General features: G+C 50.1%; 1 protein-coding gene across 3 annotated transcripts in view; it reads right to left on the bottom strand.

The window, feature by feature from the left end:
* Positions 1-4,954: 4,954 nt before the first annotated feature.
* The window catches only part of IGSF21 (immunoglobin superfamily member 21), a 92,268-nt gene continuing 77,636 nt past the window's right edge, over positions 4,955-19,586 (bottom strand). For all 3 annotated transcript variants that reach the window (XM_064171959.1, XM_064171962.1, XM_064171961.1), the window contains 7 exons: positions 15,612-15,730; positions 14,117-14,232; positions 13,419-13,866; positions 6,704-6,789; positions 6,281-6,473; positions 6,126-6,164; positions 4,955-5,227 (listed from right to left, as the gene is read on the bottom strand). In XM_064171959.1, coding sequence (XP_064028029.1) covers positions 5,154-5,227; positions 6,126-6,164; positions 6,281-6,473; positions 6,704-6,789; positions 13,419-13,866; positions 14,117-14,232; positions 15,612-15,730 — 1,075 coding nt within the window. In that variant the 3' untranslated portion in view covers positions 4,955-5,153. The remainder of the gene's footprint in view (positions 5,228-6,125; positions 6,165-6,280; positions 6,474-6,703; positions 6,790-13,418; positions 13,867-14,116; positions 14,233-15,611; positions 15,731-19,586) is intronic.

The raw sequence follows: 19,586 nt of genomic DNA, 5'->3' as shown, positions 1-19,586 counted from the left end.
GAGGTTCTAGAGACAAAGGTCCTGCTAAAAACCAAAGGTCCTCCTAAAAACAAAGGTTCTAAAGACAAAGGTTCTGCTTATAACCAAAGGTCCTCCTAAAACATAAAGGTTCTGAAGACAAAGGTCCTGCTAAAAACCAAAGGTCCTCCTAAAAATAAAGGTTCAAAGACAAAGGTCCTGCTGAAATCCAAAGGTCCTTCTAAAAATAAAGGTTTTAATAACAAAGGTTCTGCTGAAAAACAAAGGTTCTCCTGAAAATAAAGGTTCTAAAGGCAAAGGTTCTGCTGAAAACCAAAGGTCCTTCTAAAAAATAAAGGTTCTAAGGACAAAGGTCCTGCTAAAAAGCAAAGGTCCTCCTAAAAATAAAGGTTCTAAAGACAAAGGTTCTGCTAAAAACCAAAGGTCCTCCTAAAAATAAAGGGTCTAAAGGCAAAGGTTCTGCTAAAAACCAAAGGTCCTCCTAAAAATAAAGGCTCTAAAGGCAAAGGTCCTACTAAAAACCAAAGGTCCTCCTAAAAATAAAGGGTCTAAAGGCAAAGGTTCTGCTAAAAACCAAAGGTCCTCCTAAAAATAAAGGCTCTAAAGGCAAAGGTCCTACTAAAAACCAAAGGTCCTCCTAAAAATAAAGGTTCTAAAGGCAAAGGTTCTGCTAAAAAACAAAGGTCCTCCTAAAAATAAAGGTTCTAAAGGCAAAGGTCCTACTAAAAACCAAAGGTCCTCCTAAAAATAAAGGCTCTAAAGGCAAAGGTTCTGCTGAAAAGCAAAGGTCCTCCTAAAAATGAAGGTTCTAAAGGCAAAGGTTCTGCTGATAACCAAAGGGTCTGCCAAAGAAGAGAGGGTTTCCTAAGCAGCAAATAGCCTCCTAGAAAGCAAAAGCTCTCCTAAAAACCAAAGAGCCTCCTGAAAAATAAGGGTTCTCCTAAAACAGTAAAGGATCCTGACATAAAATAAGGCTTCCTCCAAAAATACCCAAAGGTTCTCCTAAGAAATGAAGGTTCCTCAAGAAAATAAAGGCTCCCTAAAACCAAAAAGAAAGCAACCCCCAAAGAATGGAGGTTCCCTACTTGCCCAAGCAGGTACAGGGGGTTGGAGTGGTGAAAGATGTCAAGGAGGGAGCAGCTCCAAAGGGATCCAGGTTCTTCTCAAAAAAGAAAGGTTCCTCCAAACAAATAGAGGCTCCTCCTCCCAAAAACTGAAGGTTCTCCTAAAACCCTGAAGGTTCTCCTTCCAAAATGAAGCTTCCCTGAAACAATGAACATTCCCTTCTTGCCCTTGGAGGTGCAGTGGGCTGGAGTGAGGAGAGCAGTCAAGGAAGGAGCAGGAATTCAGGCAGCTGGTCCAAAGGGATCCAGGTTCTCCTGAAAGTAAAAGATGCTCAGGGAAAAAAAAAGGAAGAGGCAGAAGGTTCCTCAAAAAACAAAGGAACCTGCAACATGAAAAAGGTTCCCTTCTTGCCCAAGGAGGTGCAAAAAGGTTCCCTTCTTGCCCAAGGGAGTACAATGAGCTGGAGTGGTTGAAAGAGGTCAAGGACAGAGTAAGGCTCCAGGCAGCTACTCCAAAGGGATCCAGGTTCTTCTCAAAAAAGAAGGGTTCCTCCAAACAAATAGAGGCTCCTTCCCCCCAAAAACTGAAGGTTCTCCTAAAAAATGAAGGTTCTCCTTCCAAAATGAAGCTTCCCTGAAACAATGAACATTCCCTTCTTGCCCTTGGAGGTGCAGTGGGCTGGAGTGAGGAGAGCGGTCAAGGAAGGAGAAGGAATCCAGGCAGCTGGTCCAAAGGGATCCAGGCTCTCCTGAAAGTAAAAGATGCTCAGGGAAAAAAGAAGGAAGAGGCAGAAGGTTCCTCAAAAAACAAAGGAACCTGCAACATGAAAAAGGTTCCCTTCTTGCCCAAGGGAGTGCAATGAGCTGGAGTGGTTGAAAGAGGTCAAGGACAGAGTAAGGCTTCAGGCAGCTGCTCCAAAGGGATCCAGGTTCTTCTCAGAAAAGAAGGGTTCCTCCAAACAAATAGAGGCTCCTCCCCCCAAAAACTGAAGGTTCTCCTAAAAAAATGAAGGTTCTCCTTCCAAAATGAAGCTTCCCTGAAACAATAAACATTCCCTTCTTGCCCTTGGAGGTGCAGTGGGCTGGAGTGAGGAGAGCGGTCAAGGAAGGAGCAGGAATTCAGGCAGCTGGTCTGAAGGGATCCAGGCTCTCCTGAAAGCAAAAGATGCTCAGGGAAAAAAGAAGGAAGAGGCAGGAGATTCCTCAAAAAAAAAAAAAAAGGAACCTGCAACATAAAAAAGGTTCCCTTCTTGCCCAAGGAGATGCAAAAATGTTCCCTTCTTGCCCAAGGGAGTGCAATGAGCTGGAGTGGTTGAAAGAGGTCAAGGACAGAGTAAGGCTTCAGGCAGCTGGTCCCATGGGATGTAAATCCTTAGCTGCTGCTGCTGTTGTTTTTGGGATGAAAACAGAGCTGCTGATCCTCCTGCATCCCAGCCAGCCTGCATTATAAAGCAGGAGCTTTTGTCTACTGGAAAGAGCTCCTGAGGTTTAGCTCCTTGTGAGGCTGGGAAGGTGCCTGCGGCGAGGCTGGCAGTGGAGCGTGGCAGGGACTGAAGCTGCTTAATAATAATTAATCATAATAGTAATAATAATGCTTAGCACTCGTTTGGAGCTCTGGAAAGATGAAGCACCACAGGACTGCTGGCTAATCCTCCAGGATTAAGAGTTCCCAGAGGAAAAGGCAGAGGGAGCATCCCAACATCGTTCTCCCCTCCTTCTCCATCTGCTCCCCCAGGGATCCTAGTTCAGGGTTGGATGCTCTTGGGGGGGTAACACAGGGAGGTAAAGCAGGCAGGAAAACCACCAGCACTAGGCAGGACCAGGGTAAAAGCAGCTGGATTTTGCAGCAGGATTAATGCCACACTGCAGGGTGCCCAGTGGCACAGGGTACAGTAGGAATGACCAGGATGTGGTCAGGATGGGTCTCCATGGTGACAATTTGCCAAGAGGGGGATAGAAAGGGTGGCACAGACCAAAGGAGGATGTAGAGCTCTAGTCTGGGCTGGTGTCTCCTCGGTGGTACTGCCTGATGGGACCTGCGCTGCTCGCTCATGTGTGAGGGTTGACATTTTGGGTTGGGAGCTGCCTGTCACTAGAGATTGACTGTCCAGCCCCCGACAAGGCTTGTGTCTGCCAGCAAAGCCCCTCTGCCTCAGCTGAGGTCTGGGCAGGGCTGGTGATGTGCAGCTTTTGGGCTCCCAGCGTCGCTGCCTGCTTGCATGTGAGCTGAGCAGGGCTTGTCTCTGGTGTCCCTCATGTTGGGGACATGTCCTTACCCCAGGGAGCTGAAATCGTGGTGCAATGTGCATGGTGGAGATGGATTTTCATAGAGTTATGCCATGCATTGTACTCTCAGTGGTCCAACCCTCTGCAGTGAGCTGGGGCACCTAGATAAGGTTGCTCAGAGCCCCATCTAGTTTGACCTTGCATGTCTCCAGGGATGGGAGTTCTACTATGTCTTTGGGCAACCTACTCCAGTGTCTCATTATCCTCACTGTGAAGAGTTTCTTCCTAATGTTCTACCTAAATCTGCCCTGCTCCAGTTTCAAATCATTGACCCTTGACCTATCCCCACAGGCCCTTCTGAACAGTCCCTCTCCAGCTTGCCTGGAGGTCCCCATCAGATATTGAAATGCAGCTCTAAGGTCTCCCTGGAGCTTTCTCTTCTCCAGCCTGAACAACCCCAAATCTCTCAGCCCGTCCTTGGAGGAGAAGTGGTCCATGGGAAATGTGATCCTTGCATCACAGAATGATAGACTCTCTACTGCCTACAGATACCTGAAGGGTGGTTGTGGCCAGGAGGAGGTTGCTCTCTTCTCTCAGGTGGCCAGCACCAGAACGAGAGGACACAGCCTCAGGCTGTGCCAGGGGAGATTTAGGCTGGAGGTGAGGAGAAAGTTCTTCCCTGAGAGAGTCATTGGACACTGGAATGGGCTGCCCGGGGAGGTGGTGGAGTCGCCGTCCCTGGAGCTGTTCAAGGCAGGACTGGACGTGGCACTTGGTGCCATGGTCTGGCCTTGAGCTCTGTGCTAAAGGGTTGGACTTGATGATCTGTGAGGTCTCTTCCAGCCCTGATGATACTGTGATACTGTGAATGGTTTGAGGTGGAAGCGACCTTCAAGATCATAGAATCATAGAATTAGCCAGGTTGGAAGAGAGCTCCAAGATCATCCAGCCCAATCTAGCACCCAACACTGGCCAATCAACCAGACCATGGCACTAAGTGCCCCAGCCAGCATCTTCTTGAACACCTCCAGGGATGGTGACTCCATCACGTTCCTGGGCAGCCCATTCCAATGCCAATCTCTGTGTGAAGAACTTCCTCCTAATATCCAGCCTAGACCTCCCCCAACACAACTTGAGGCCCTGTCCCCTTGTTTTGTTCCTTGTTGCCTGGCAACAGAGCCCAACGCATCTGGTTACAACCTCCCTTCAGGTAGCTGCAGACAGTAATGAGCTCTGCCCTGAGCCTCCTCTGCTGCAGGCTGCACACCCCCAGCTCCCTCAGCCTCTCCTCACAGGGCTGTGCTCCAGACCTCTTACCAACTTCATTGCCCTTCTCTGGACACATCCCAGTATCTCAACAATCATCCAGTTCCAAGTCCCCCCACACTGGTCAGGGAGACCTCCCACTTTCTCAGGTTGCTCAAGGCATCATCCAAAAATGGCCTTCAACACCTCCAGGCAGGGAGCAGCCACAACCTCTCTGGGCAACCTATTCCAATGTCTCCCCACCCTCACTCTCAAGAATTTCTTCCTCATCTCCATTCTCAATCTCCCCTCTTCCAGCTCAAAGCCTTTGCCCCATCACTACAAGACACTCCAACACCCTCCAAGATTTTGCAAAGGCTCTTGGACACCCCAAAGCAGTGCTGGACACCCCCAGCAGAAGGCAAAGCATTAACCACAACTTTCTACTTTTCTTTCTCCTTTATTTAAATCGTCTGAGGAAGCCAAGACACAGACAGAAAGAGACCAAGACTGGAAATAGTATAGAAAAAAAAATAGAATAACAAAATAAAGAGAGCAAGAGAACAGACTGGGGGAGGTGTAGAGGCTGGGTGGAGCCATACAGAGGAAGAGGAGGAGGAGGAAGAGGCAGGTGAAGCTTCACGTGAGCTCCAGGATCACTGTTAGGGTAAGCGCCAAAACTAGTCTGAAGCCGCCGTGGTTGGTCAGTGAACCTAGGCAGGAGGAGAGAAGGGAGGAGGAGGTTAGAGATCTGTGTCTTGCTGCTTGGGATCCAAGAAGGATGAGGTCATCAACTTCTCCTAGGGGGGAATCCCCCTCCTGAGGTCGTGTGGGGTGGGCAGCAGGTCAGGGGTGTTGCGGGGAGCATCTGCCAGGCCTCTTTTGGGGAAAGGACATCTCTCTGCCAAGGGTTTGTGGTGAGGAAAGAAGGGATGGGCAAGGGTTTGGGGTGAGGCAAGGAGAGATGGTTAAAGGTTTGGGGTGAGGTAAGGAGAGATGGTTAAAGGTTTGGGGTGAGGCAAGGAGAGATGGTTAAAGGTTTGGGGTGAGGCAAGGAGAGATGGTTAAGGGTTTGGGGTGAGGCAAGGAGAGATGGTTAAGGAATTGGGGTGAGGCAAGGAGAGATGGTTAAAGGTTTGGGGTGAGGCAAGGGGAGATGGTTAAGGGTTTGGGGTGAGGCAAGGGGAGACGGTTAAGGGTTTGGAGTGAGGCAAAGAGAAACAGCCAAGGGTTTGGAGTGAGGCAAAGAGAGATGGTCAAGGGTTTAGGGTGAGGCAAAGAGAAACAGCCAAGAGTTTGGGGTGACGCAAAGAGAGATGGCCAAGGGTTTGGTGTGAGGTAAAGAGACATGTCCAAGGGTTTGGGGTAAGGCAAAAAGAGATGGCTAAGAGTTTGGGGTGGCACAAAGACAGATGGCCAAGGGTTTGGGGTGAGGCAAAGAGAGATGGGCCAATGGCCTGAGTTGATGCAAGGAGAGATGCTCAAGGACTTGGGGCAGCGCAAGCAGAGATGGCCAAGGATTTGGGACAGTGGAGGAAGAGATGCTTTCTGCATGGTCCTTCCCTCCCTAGGGGTGCTTCAGTTTGGAATCCCAGTGCCGCCACCACTCACCATTGGAGTCTTCTGTTCCTCTGGGAATATTTGGGTTTTCTAAAGGGAAAGAAACAGCAGAGAGACATTTTTACTGGGGGGGTAGGGGGAAAGAAAAGGAGATGAGTGAGGATTCATGGAGGGAGGGGTGACCCCCCCCCATGGTGCAGGCATACCAAAAACGATGAGGCGGGTGTGGGTGTCGGTGGAGCCCAGGGGGTTCTGGGCGGTGCAGCGGTACATGGAGCCGTTGAGCTCGGCTGGTACCCGCTCCAGCACCAGCTCCTTGCCATCGTGCTCGGTGCTGCCATCCAGGAGCCGACTTCCCACCCGTGTCCAGGTGAAGAGGGGCTCAGGGAAGACTTCATTCTGTGGGGAGAGGAGGAGGGGATGTGAGATGAGAGTAAAGGGAGAGCAAACCCTGTCTTGTGCCTGCAGCAAGGACCGGACCCAGCCGAACCATCCAAGACGCAGCGATGTAGGGACCATGATGCGACCCAAGGTCACCAAGCCAACCCCAGGGAGTGTTGGGGTGAGTGCAAAGCTGTTCGTTGCCACGGCATGGCCCCAGGGTGGTGGGGATGGATGGGGATGCTGACCTGGAAGCCCTGCACCAGGATCCTGACGGTGTCTCCGACGCGGGCTCTCGTTGGGGTCATTGTGATCTTCGGGCCCTTGGGAGCAACTGCAAGGGAAGGGCATGAGAAAGGCCATCAGCTGAGCAAGGGGGTCCTGGGGTTGGTGTGTGCCCTTGGCTGGGGTTGCTGATGGATGAACGATGGTGGTGAACGGGTGGCACAGCATGTGCCAGCCTGGGGTGGGGCTGATGGCTGGGTGGTTGATGGACAGGTTGGCAGACATCCAAGTGACTGATGGACAAGGTAGGCAAGGACCCTGCAGGCAGAAGAATGAGAAGGCTGTGAGAATGACAGATGACACTGATGGGATGGATGGTGGTGAAAGAAAGGCTTCTGAAGTGAGGTCTTCCCTGCTCAGAAACAGGGGTCAAGAGGGATCAGGTTGGTTTGAAGCTATGGAGATGGGCACCTCTGAAAAGCAGCCCTAGGGCATCACCCCTCAACCTTTGTAAAAGTCTCTCTCCATCTCTCCTGACCAGAGGATCACAGGATGTTAGGGGTTGGAAGGGACCTACATAGATCATTCAATCCAACCCTTCTGCCAGAGCAGGACCAGGCTGATGAGACAGGCTGAGCTGGACATCAACCATGGCCTTTGGAAAGGGCATCCAGGCCCCAGGATGCTCCACATGGACACATGCCAGAGACCACATTGGTCCCTCTGGCCTGCAATATCCATGCAGCATCCAGCCCTCTGGTTTTGAAGTAAGGCTGCAGATGGTTACACCATGCTAGAGGCTATGCCTGAGTACCTTTCAGTCCTCCTAAGCCACAGAAGGTGTGAAAACACAGGACTTAAGTTGTTTTATTTCTGCTTGTATGCTGAGAGAGAGCTTTAATGCTTGGTGGGGAGGCACAGATTATGGAGGGCCATGGTCTAATTGATTGGCTAGGGCTGGGTGCTAGGTTGGACTGGATGAGCTTGGAGGTCTCTTCCAACCTGGTTGATTCTATGATTCTATTAATGAGAGAGCTGCTGCCCTTCTTGTTGACTGCCAACCTCCTATTGACCTCTTCATCACTGCCAACCTCCCTCTAATTGAGGTGCCTGATGAGCTGACAAGATGGAGCAGCAGCACGGAGAGGCTCATGCACATTGAAAGCTGTGCCCAAAGCCAACAAGGAGAAGCTCTCTAGGACACAGTGCATCACTGTCCTGAGGTACCCCAAATTCCTGTCTTCTCCCTCTCACTCTGGGGGTTTGAATGGGAGAAGAAGACATGAAAAATGCTTCCCACTCCCCCCTGCCCTGCAGGCTTGAAGAGGGGCAGCAAAGGAGCCTTTCTGCACGTGGGCTGACCCGCGTGGGAGCCGGCGCTGGAATAGGGCTGGGGTTTTGTGCCCACTATACATGGTAAGTGGACACTTTGTCTAGAAAAAGGATAGAGCAAAGGTTCCTGCCTTGAGGTTCCTCCCCACCTTCAGAGTTTCCATCTTGAGAGGTTCCTGCTGTGACTGGACCCTCCCTGCTTTTGGATGGCTCCTACCTTTTGTACGGCTCTTGGTTTTATCCTGTCCCCACTTTTGGATGGTTCTCCCCACTTTTGCACCCTTTGTGCAGGCTTGGCAAGCCCTGGGGTCTTTTGAGAGAGAGAGCTGATGTTGTGGTAGGCCTGATAGGCCTAAAATATGCTTATATATGTCTTGCCTTGCCTAGGCATGTTTTTCTGCTCCACCAGAGAAGCAAGAGTGGGAAATGGGCACAAAAGAACCTGGAGCTACTGAATCTGGCCTGCCCAGGGCTCTGTGGTGCAAGGCACACACACTTAGCTTGGGTCTGCCTACTGCAAGGCCTGTGCTTTTCCCAAATTAGGGAAAAGTGAGCCTGTGGCTTTGCCTAATATGGTAAGGTTTGGCTAACTGCCATCCTGATTGGCTATTCTGTGTCCAAAGGGCAATTAACCTTGGCCCACATTGATAAAAGGAGATAGGCAGGTGAACAAACTGCTTTTGCTTCCCTGCTTTTGCTTCCCTGCACTTTGCCTGCTCTCTCTGCTGTGCCCAGCCCTGCTGCTCTTGCACACTGCCCTATTGCTTGCCTGGTAAATTCCACTGCTGTGAGTTACCAGGAGCAGACCCTGGATGCCTCACGTGATTGGTCTGTGTGGCCAGCATGACATCATGCTGAGACTGCACTACATCTGCCTTCTGCTCCTGAAGGTCCTGCCTAGAATCCCTGGACATATATACAGATCATCCAGGAGAAACCAGGAGAACAAGGTCAGAGATTGTCTGTGTCCTTTCCCGAGGAGCCAGAAAGATTCAAGCCTTGACATCCAACAAGACAGAGTCCTCTGATAGCATTTGGGCACTGTCTGGACTGTGGCCAGCCCCCACGAGGGTAATAATAATAATCTGTGAGCAAATGCTTCAATGCCTCTTTGTAATCCTCTGCTGCCTTCTGCCATAGAGCAGAAAGAGCTTGGGCCCAGCTACTGGGCAAGCAGCATACTGACCACAAGCAGCATTTGACTGTGGGAATAGTCTCTTCCAGTTCCATTAATGTTAATGTATTTTGCTGGCTATAGTAGATGCAGATATTATCCATAGAATGTTTCCATGACTGTGCAAGAACCCAAATATTGGGTGGGGAGAGTTCTGAATAGCAAAATTAACAAATAATATGGAGTTTGGAAAAAATATCATCTCACATCAATTAATTTCCCCTCCCCAACAGCTAGCAGCATCTGGACTGCCCTCTCCCAGACCATATCAGTAGCCAACTTCCTGGCTGCCCCACCCTGGACTGGGGGACCCAAGCAGTTTTGGCTCTCCTCTGCTGCTGTGAAGGCAGCATTGTTCCACAACCATCCCACTCAGGAAGAAGTGCTCAAGACATTGCTGAGTTTGGTGGCTCTGCCACTTGCCTAAGGGCTTCTGTGGCGTGGAGCTCTATTACTGGACATTGCCTGCAGCATCAGAAGGCTGCTCCTGAAGAGGAATCCAGTAAGGGATCATTGCTGAATGCCTATCTCACCTCTGTGAGTAAAACCTGCTGCTCACTTAATCCTCTGCTCAGCCTGATTGATAGTGGCATAAAGCTGTGTTTATAGCTTAGCCTTTTCCATTTCCTGATTTCCTAAATGTCTAAATTTATCTGTAATATCCTTTTGGAAGAAATTCCCAATTGAACTGAATCTGTCAATTAAACCAAACTGATTTCTGTATGTAGTTTGGGGAGAGGATTCCAAGGAAATGAAATCATTCTATTTTTATAACCCCTGACTCAGCCACGTTCATTCCCTGCCTCCACACCAGTGAGCCAAGTGTCCTACTTGGCCCGAAGCAAAGCCCAGGCTGCTCCACATGGTGCAAGGGGAGGAAACCATAACAGCTTGCTCAGGAGGGTGTTTTGAAGCAGTAAAGAGATCAGCCTCTTCTGATGGGGAAGCAGGAGAAGGTAGGAGAGCTCCAACCTTATCTGGGAGCAAACTGGGACAGAAGTCAGTGGGCCCAGTAACAACATTCTTCAGCAGCTCCCATGGTTGCTTGAGGAGCTTCTGCTCTTTTGGAATCCTGAGCATGCTGGGAGCCAGCAAGGTAGCCCTGGCCTCAAACTCATCATCCCATCACAGCTGGAACCTCTCAAGCCCAGGAGCCAGCATGGGCATTCACCAGCAGTTCTTACTGGAATGAGTTGGGTGGTGGTGGCCAACAAGGGTGATGATGGCCAACAAGGGTGATGATCAACAAAGGTGATTGGCATAGAATCATAGAATCGTAGAATCAACCAGGTTGGAAGAGACCTTCAAGCTCAACCTCTCACACAGCCCTATCCAATCAACCAGACCATGGCACTAAATGCTGTAAAAAAAAACTGAAAAAAACCCCAAAATTATCAAAAAACTGGGGAAAAAAAAAAAAAGTTAAAAAACTGATTAAAAAAAAATGGAAAGAGCTCCCAAAGTGAAAAAAAAGCAAATGAAAAAGGTAAAACAAAAATTAAAAGTGAAAAAAATTCCAAACCTCAAAAATAAAAGACTCAAAAAGCTCCAAAAGTGACAAAAAATTTTTGAAAACCTCCAAAACAGAGCAAAGAAAAAAGCAAAAAGCTTCAAAACTGACTAAAAGAAAGAAACCAATCCAAAACTGATCCTCCAAAAGGCAAAACCCTCCAAAACTGACCATAAATATGCAATAAAGCTCCAAAACTGACACAAAAAAGATGAAAAGCTGCAAAATTGACCAAAAAAACCCTGCAAAAAGCTCCAAAACTGGCACAAAAAAAGCAAAAAGCTCCAAAATTGACAAAAAAACTGCAAAAAGCTCCAAAACTGGCACAAAAAAGCAAAAAGCTCCAAAACTGATACAAAAAATATTAAAAGCTCCAAAACTGACCCAAAACCTCACAAAAAAGCTCCAAAACTGATACAAAAAAAGATGAAAAGCTCCAAAACTGACCCAAAAACTCATAAAAAAGCTTCAAAACTGACACAAAAAAAGATGAAAACCTCTAAAATGGACAAAAAAAAATCAACCAACAAAAAGCTCCAAAACTGACCATAAATATGCAGTGCAGCTCCAAACTGACACAAAAAGGACGCAAAGCTCCAAAATTGCCCAAAGAAAACCCCACAAAAGTTCCAAAACTAACAGAAAAAATAACCAGTCCAAACCTGATACTAAAAAAGATGAAAAGCTCCAAAATTGACCAAAAAACCCTCTAAGAATCTCCAAAACTGACACAAAAAGATGAAAAGCTCCAAAATTGACCAACCCCCCCCCAAATACTCCAAAACTGACACAAAAAAGTGAAAAGCTCCAAAAATGACCACAAAAATGCAAAAAAGTATCAAAACTAACACAAAAAAGATTAAAAGCTCCAAAATTGACCCAAAAAAACCCCAAACAAGCTCTAAAACTGACACAAAAAATGAAAAGCAACAAAAGTGACAAAAAAAGATCAGAAAGCTCCAAAACTGACCATAAAATGTGAAGAAGCTCCAAACCCGACACAAAAGAAGATGAAAACCTTTTAAACAGACCAAAAAATCCCTAAAAATCTCCAAGTTTTACCATAAAAATGCCAAAAACGCCAAAACTGACCCAAAAAAGAATAAAAATCTCCAAAATTGACCAAAGAAACACACAAAAAGCTCAAAAACTGACACAAAAATGATGAAAAGCTCCACAAGTGACATAAAAAACATTAAAAATCTCCAAAATGGACCAAAAAACCACACAAAAAGCCCCAAAACTCACCATAAAAATGCAAAAAAAGTCCAAAACTGACACCAAAAAGATTAAGAGCTCCAAAAGTGACACAAAAAAGATGAAAAGCTCCAAAAGTGGTACAAAAAACATGATAAGCTCCAAAAGTGACACAAAAAAGATGAAAAGCTCCAAAAGTGACCAAAAAAAACCCAAAAAGCTCCAAATCTGACCACGAAAATACAAAAAAAAGGTCTGAAAATGACCCAGAAAAGATGAAAAGCTCCAAAAGTGACACAAAAAAACCATGAAAAGCTCCAAAAGTGGCACAAAAGACATGAGAAGCTCCAAAATAGACCAAATAAACCCAAAAAGATCCAAATCTGATAATGAAAATACAAAAATTGATCTGAAATTGACCCAAAAAAGATGAAAAGCTTCAAAAGTGACCAAAAAACCCCAAAAAAGCTCCAAACCTGACCACAAAAATACAATAAAAGGTCTGAAATTGACTCAAAAAAGATGAAAAGCTTCAAAATTGGCACAAAAAAGATGAAAAGCTCCAAAAGTGACCAAAAAAAACCCCAAAAAGCTCCAAACCTGACCATGAAAATACAAAAAAAAGGTCTGAAATTGACCCAGAAAAGATGAAAAGCTCCAAAAGTGACACAAAAAACCCATTAAAAGCTCCAAACCTGACCACAAAAATACAAAAAAAGGTCTGAAAATGACCCAAAAAAGATGAAAAGCTTCAAAAGTGAACAAAAAAAACCCAAAAAGCTCCAAACCTGACCAGGAAAATACAAAAAAAGGTCTGAAAATGACCCAGAAAAGATGAAAAGCTCCAAAAGTGACACAAAAAACCCATGAAAAGCTCCAAAATAGACCAAAAAAACCCAAAAAGATCCAAATCTGATAATGAAAATACAAAAATTGATCTGAAATTGACCCAAAAAAGATGAAAAGCTTCAAAAGTGACCAAAAAAATCCAAAAAAGCTCCAAACCTGACCAGGAAAATACAAAAAAAGGTCTGAAAATGACCCAGAAAAGATGAAAAGCTCCAAAAGTGACACAAAAAACCCATGAAAAGCTCCAAAAGTGACACAAAAGACATGAAAAGCTCCAAAAGTGACCAAAAAACCCCAAAAAAGCTCCAAACCTGATAAAGAAAACACAAAAAAGGTCTGAAATTGACCCAGAAAAGATGAAAAGCTCCAAAATAGACAAAAAAAAACCCCAAAAAGCTCCAAACCTGATCATGAAAATACAAAAAAAGTCTGAAATTGACCAAAAAAAGATGAAAAGCTCCAAAAGTGACCAAAAAAACCCAAAGAAGCTCCAAACCTGACCATGAAAACACAAAAAAGGTCTGAAATTGACCCAAAAAAGATGAAAACCTCCAAAACCGACCTAAAACCCAAGCACAAAGCAGCCCTCAAATGAGCAAAGTCTCCCAGCCTGTGGGCAAGCTTCGCCCCCGCGCCCAAACCCCCGTGCCCGGCGACGCCCGCGGTGAGCGCTTACCCAGCGTGACCTCGGCCTGCATGGGCATGGAGAGGGCTGGGTGCTTGACCTCGCAGCTGAAGAGCGCCTCGTTGTCGATCTGGGGGTTGAGGGTCCAGGTGAGGGTGGCTCGAGCCTCCACCGTGCCGTCGCTCACCGGCGCCTGCGTGTGCCGGAAGTAGTAGATGGGCTCCGCCACGTGCACCCAGCGCGGGAACTCGCGGCTCACCACCGTCTCGGGGATGACCTCGGTGACTGCTCCTCTCTCTGCTGCCAACCCCCTCGGTGGCTCTAAAGTGGCTGAGGGTCGCCAGCCGCCTGCCTGACCTTCGGCTGCCAAGGATTTTGGCACCTTGGTGTCATCCAGGTCGCGGTGGAGGAGGTTGCGCGGTTCCCAGCTCCCGGCGCCGGCCGGCGGCTCCGGCAGCGGAGTGGCCTCGATGGGTTCCCCGTCCCGCTTGAAGTACACCTGCGTGTGGGGGGATGATAGGGAGGGTGAGCCTGGTGGGGACAGCCACCAGCCTGGAGAAACCCCAGCGTGAGTGATTCAAACTCATGGAAAGATGGTGCAGGGCAAGATCTGAGGAGCAGGTCCCTGTTTGCCTTGGTTTGTCTTCAGAAGCAGCAGATCTCTGTTATCTGTTTTGTCTGTTAGTATTTTTGTGTTTGCTTCTCATCTAGATTTGAGAGGTCACCCCCCCCATGCCCCAGGGACTCACCAATGGGGCGGGCTTGCCACCAGAGACCACACACACCAGGGTGAAGTTCTGTGCCTGGTAGCGGCTGAAGGGTGCTGGGGTGTCAGCAGCAAGCACTGAGATGGACGTTGGAGGAGCTGCCAGGGAGGAGAGATGGGCTGTTAGCATGGTGGACTTGATACTCACCCATCCATCCACCCATTCATCCATCCATTCACTCACCCATCCATCCACCCACCCATCCATCCATCCACCCATCCATCCATCCACCCACCCACCCATCCATCCATCCATCCACCCATTCATCCATCCATCCACCCACCCATCCATCCACCCACCCCCCCATCCATTCATCCAGCCATCCACCCACCCAGCCATCCATCCATCCATCCACTCACCCATCCATCCACCCACCCATCCATCCATCCATCCACCCATCCATCCATCCACCCACCCACCCATCCATCCATCCACCCATTCATCCATCCATCCACCCACCCAGCCATCCACCCACCCACCCATTCATTCATCCAGCCATCCACCCACCCAGCCATCCATCCACCCACCCATTCATCCATCCATCCATCCATCCATCCATCCATCCATCCATCCACCCACCCATCCATTCATCCAGCCATCCACCCACCCAGCCATCCATCCACCCACCCAGCCATCCATCCACCCACCCAGCCATCCATCCACCCATTCATTCATCCATCCATCCATCCATCCATCCATCCATCCATCCATCCACCCACCCACCCATCCATCCATCCACCCACCCACCCATCCACACATTCATCCATCCATCCATCCACCTGCCCATCCATCCATCCACCCGCCCATCCATCCATCCACCCACACACCTATCCACCCATCCACTCACCCATCCATTTATCTGTCTATCCACCCACCCATTCACCCACTCATCCACCCACTCATCCACCCATTCATCCACCCATTTATCCATCCATCTACCCACCCATTTATCCCTCCACCCACCCATCCACCCACCCATTTATCCATCCATCCATCCATCCATCCATCCATCCATCCATTCTCTTCCCCATGCCTATCCTCGTCTGCATCCTTTTCCCATTCTCATCCACACCCTCACTCCCATCCCTGTCCCCATCCCTATTCTCATGTCATCCTCATGCCCATCCTCATCCCTGTCCCTATTCATGTCCCCATGCCCATCCTTGTCTCTGTTTTCATACCCACCTCCACCTCTGTCTTCATCTCTATCCCTGCCATCATTTCCATCTTCCTTCCTGTCCCCACCCTCATTCCTGTCTCCATTTTCATTCACCTCTCCATCCCCACCCTCACCTCCATCCCTGTCCCCATCCTCAACCCCACTGTTCTCCCCATCCCTGTCTTCATCTCCATCCCCTTTTCCTTTCCCATCTCCATCCCTGAGGGCAGGCAAATGCCCCAAATCCCTGCTGCCCCCCCACCCTGAGACCTCTCAGCATCGTCCCCTTGCATTCCCCCCAGGCAGGGCTGTGCTCACCCATCACGTTGAGGAAAACATTCCCGGAGGCCAGCACCACTTTCTCCCTGGTGGCTCGGTCGTAGATCCCCACGTGGCACTCGTAGGGGCCGTTGTCTGAAATGCGGACCTCGGGCAGGCTGGGGAGGAGACACAGGACTCACCACTCGCTCTCAGCTCCATCCCAGCCTCCTTTTCCCCCTGGATGCAGCAGTCAGAACCCGAATCTCAAGGCACCTGTTGGGGCTGATCATTGCCAGCGACAGGGATCAATAAACTATTAGTAGCTTAGAAGGCTGAGAGGAGCTGGGAGCTTTAGCAGCTGGAGCTCAGCGGTGTTGGCAGCTCCTGGGGAGGGGAAGTAATTCCATTATCCCAAGGAGCAGCCTACTGGAGGGAAAGGCTCCAGCAGGAGCAAAATCCCACTGAGTGTGAAACACTCAAGGAACACTGATGGTAGAGGCTCAGCACTGGTTGTTATGGAGCACTTGGAATGGCTCTAGTGAAGTGTGTTGGATAAAAAGCATCCAAAGCCCTGAATAAAGCTGGAGCACATCAATCCATGCATTATCCGGGTTCTTTGCAGGAGAGGAAGGGAAGTGTGGAAGGGTTGGTGCTGCTGGAGGTGGAAATGCTTGTGCCAGCTGAAAAGGAGCCACTGTGCTGACCAGCAGCTTCCTGCTTCACCGTCCAGCCGCAGGATCCCACATCCCACCTCAGTGTCCAGCAGCATCCCACCCCACCAGCCAGCAGCACCCCGCCATGCTGGCTAGCAACAGCCCACCCCACCAGCCAGCAGCACCCTGCCATGCTGGCCAGCAGCATCCCACCCCACCAGCCAGCAGCACCCTGCCATGCTGGCTAGCAACAGCCCACCCCACCAGCCAGCAGCACCCTGCCATGCTGGCCAGCAGCATCCCACCCCACCAGTCAGCAGCACCCTGCCATGCTGGCCAGCAGCATCCCACCCCACCAGCCAGCAGCACCCCGCCATGCTGGCTAGCAACAGCCCACCCCACCAGCCAGCAGCACCCTGCCATGCTGGCCAGCAGCATCCCACCCCACCAGCCAGCAGCACCCTGCCATGCTGGCTAGCAACAGACCACCCCACCAGCCAGCAGCACCCTGCCATGCTGGCCAGCAGCATCCCACCCCACCAGTCAGCAGCACCCTGCCATGCTGGCCAGCAGCATCCCACCCCACTGGCCATCAGCATCCCACCCCACTGGCCATCAGCACCGCGCCATGCTGGCCAGCAGCATCCCACCCCACCAGTCAGCAGCACCTTGCCATGCTGGCCAGCAGCATCCCACCCCACCGGCCAGCAGCACCCCACCATGCTGTCCAGAAGGATGCTGCCTTGCCAGCCCACTTTACCAAGCAGCATTATCCCACCTCACCAGCCAGCATCACCCTGCCTCACCACACAGCATCATCCCACCTTGCTGGCTGGCTGCAGCCTATCTCACTGCCCAGCACCATCCAATCTCACTGCCCAGCATCATTGCTCCTCACAGCCCAGCACCATCCCATCTCACTGCCTAGCACCATGTCTCCTCACTGCTCAGCACCATCCCATCTCACTGCCTAGCACCATGTCTCCTCACTGCTCAGCACCATCCCATCTCACTGCCTAGCACCATGTCTCCTCACTGCCCAGCACCATCCCATCTCACTGCCTAGCACCATGTCTCCTCACTGCCCAGCACCATCCCATCTCACTGCCCAGCACCATGTCTCCTCACTGCCCAGCACCATCCCATCTCACTGCCCAGCACAATCCCATCTTGCCAGCCACATCACGTCTTGCTGTCCGGCTTCATCCCACTCACCCACTGGCACCAGCCCACTTTGCCAGTCAGTAGCACCATCCCACCTCACTCTCTGGCACCATCCTACCTCACCATCATCATCACCCCATCAGGATGGGGGCAATTCCCACATGGAGCACTCAGCAAGACACCACCATCCTCTATTAGCATGCAGAGCTTCCCCAGACAGGGAGGAAATCTGGCGCTGGTTATCTGGATCCTTTCTGGATACCCCTGGCTGGCTTCCCACCACTCCTCCTCCTTCTTCTCCTCCTCTTCTTCCTCCTCCTCCTCCTCCTCCTCCCCCCCACGTCAGACCCTGCCAGCACAAACAAGGCCCGTGGAAGCCAACAGTCTCTTGGCAGCTCCTTTGAACGGCCGCAGAGCTTTCAGCTGAGCGTCTGCCATCTGCTCCAGCCGCCGACTGCCCACGCACAGCTCAGGATCCACTCCCTTTGTTAGCAGCAAGCAAGAAAGGCTTTGGTCATCGAACCACAGAGTTGTTTTGGTTGGAAGAGACCTCTCAGCTCATCCAGCCTGACTCTCACACGTCTGCTGCTAAACCGTGTTCCTCAGCACCACATCTCTGCAGCTCTGACACACCTCCTGGGAGGAGGATTCCACAGTCTCCCTGCACAGCCTGCTTGTGGCTTTGAGAACCCTCTCAGTGAAGAATTTTCTTCTCATGTCCCACCTAAGCCTCCCCTGATGCAATTTGAGGTCGTTTCCTCTTGTCCTATCACTTGTTGATTGGGAGAAGAGATCAACACCCACATGGCTCCATCCTCCTTTCAGGCAGCTGTAGAGAGCCAGAGGGTCTCTCCTCAGCTTCCATTTCTCCAGGCTGAACAGCCCCAGTGCCTTCAGCTGCTGCTCACCATCCCTGTTCTCCAGACCCTTCACCAGCTTCTCTGCTCATCTCTGAGCCTGCTCCAGCCCTTCAATGTCCTTCTTGGAGTAAGAGGCCCAAAACTGAACCCAGTACTGAAGATGCTGACTCCCTAGTGCTGACTCCAAAGGGACAATGACATCCCCGTCAAACTGAGGAACCTCTCCATCCCCTCGCTGCAAAGAGGCTATGCACAGATTTGGGTATGAAATGGTCCTAATTGGGTCAGTTTTGTGTTTCTGTGATCAATATGAAGCAGAGAGAGGGAATCTCCAGCCCTGCAAAGGCAAACTGCTGCTTGTGGTGTCCTCTGCGTCCTCTAATCACGCTGGGAACGAGGAGGGGGTGAGGGGAAATAAATCCTAGAGAGATTCATAAAGCAGAGCCCTGCTCAACGAGGGTGGGTTTTTAATTAGAGGAGGGGAGAAAAGAAACCAAACCACCCTAACCCAAGCACATCTAGGGGTGGATATCTCCTGGCTTTGCTCTTCACATCTGAGCAGGCAGCGTTCAAAGCTGCCCTGAAAAGAGGCAGCCCCAGCAGCCCTCTGCGCCATGCAGATAAGAGCTGCGCTCGCTGGGGATAACGCTCAGTGGGATGGCACCAACGTGACTGTGCCAGCACAAAGCCTCCACAGTAATATAGATATATGTGTGTGTCTGTGTTAAAAATGATGAAAACTGTGTCCAGTTCTGGGCTCCTCCATTGCAGAGAGATGTTGAGGTGCTGGAAGGTGTTGAGAGAAGGGCAGCAAGGCTGGGGAGGGGGCTGGAACACAAACCCTATAAGGACAGGGTGAGGGAACTGGGGGTGTGCAGCCTGCAGAAGAGGAGGCTCAGGGTGACCTCATTGCTGTTTACAACTACCTGAAGGGAGGTTGTAGCCAGGTGGGGGTTGGCTTCTTCTCGCAGGCAATCACCAATAGAACAAGGGGACACAGTCTTAAGTTGTGCTGGAGAAGTCTAGGCTGGATGTTAGGAGGAGCTCTTCACAGAGAGAGTGATTGGCATTGGAATGGGCTGCCCAGGGAGGTGGTGGAGTCTGTGTGGCTGGAGGTGTTGCAGCCAAGGCTGGCTGGGGCACTGAGTGCCATGGTCTGGTTGGTTGGACAGGGCTGGGTGCTAGGTTGTGCTGGCTGAGCTTGGAGCTTTCTGCCAACCTGCTTGATTCTGTGATTCTATGATTCTAAAGGTGAAATGAAAAGAAAGAAAAAAAAAAACCTACAAAATAGAGTTGGAAACAGCCAGGAAGTGACTTACCCATCACAGAATGGCAGCCTGGTGGGAGATGGAAAG

This window comes from Pogoniulus pusillus, chromosome 36 (genome assembly GCF_015220805.1).
Source record: "Pogoniulus pusillus isolate bPogPus1 chromosome 36, bPogPus1.pri, whole genome shotgun sequence".
NCBI lineage: Eukaryota > Metazoa > Chordata > Aves > Piciformes > Lybiidae > Pogoniulus > Pogoniulus pusillus.
This window is presented reverse-complemented; position numbering and strand designations above follow the sequence as displayed.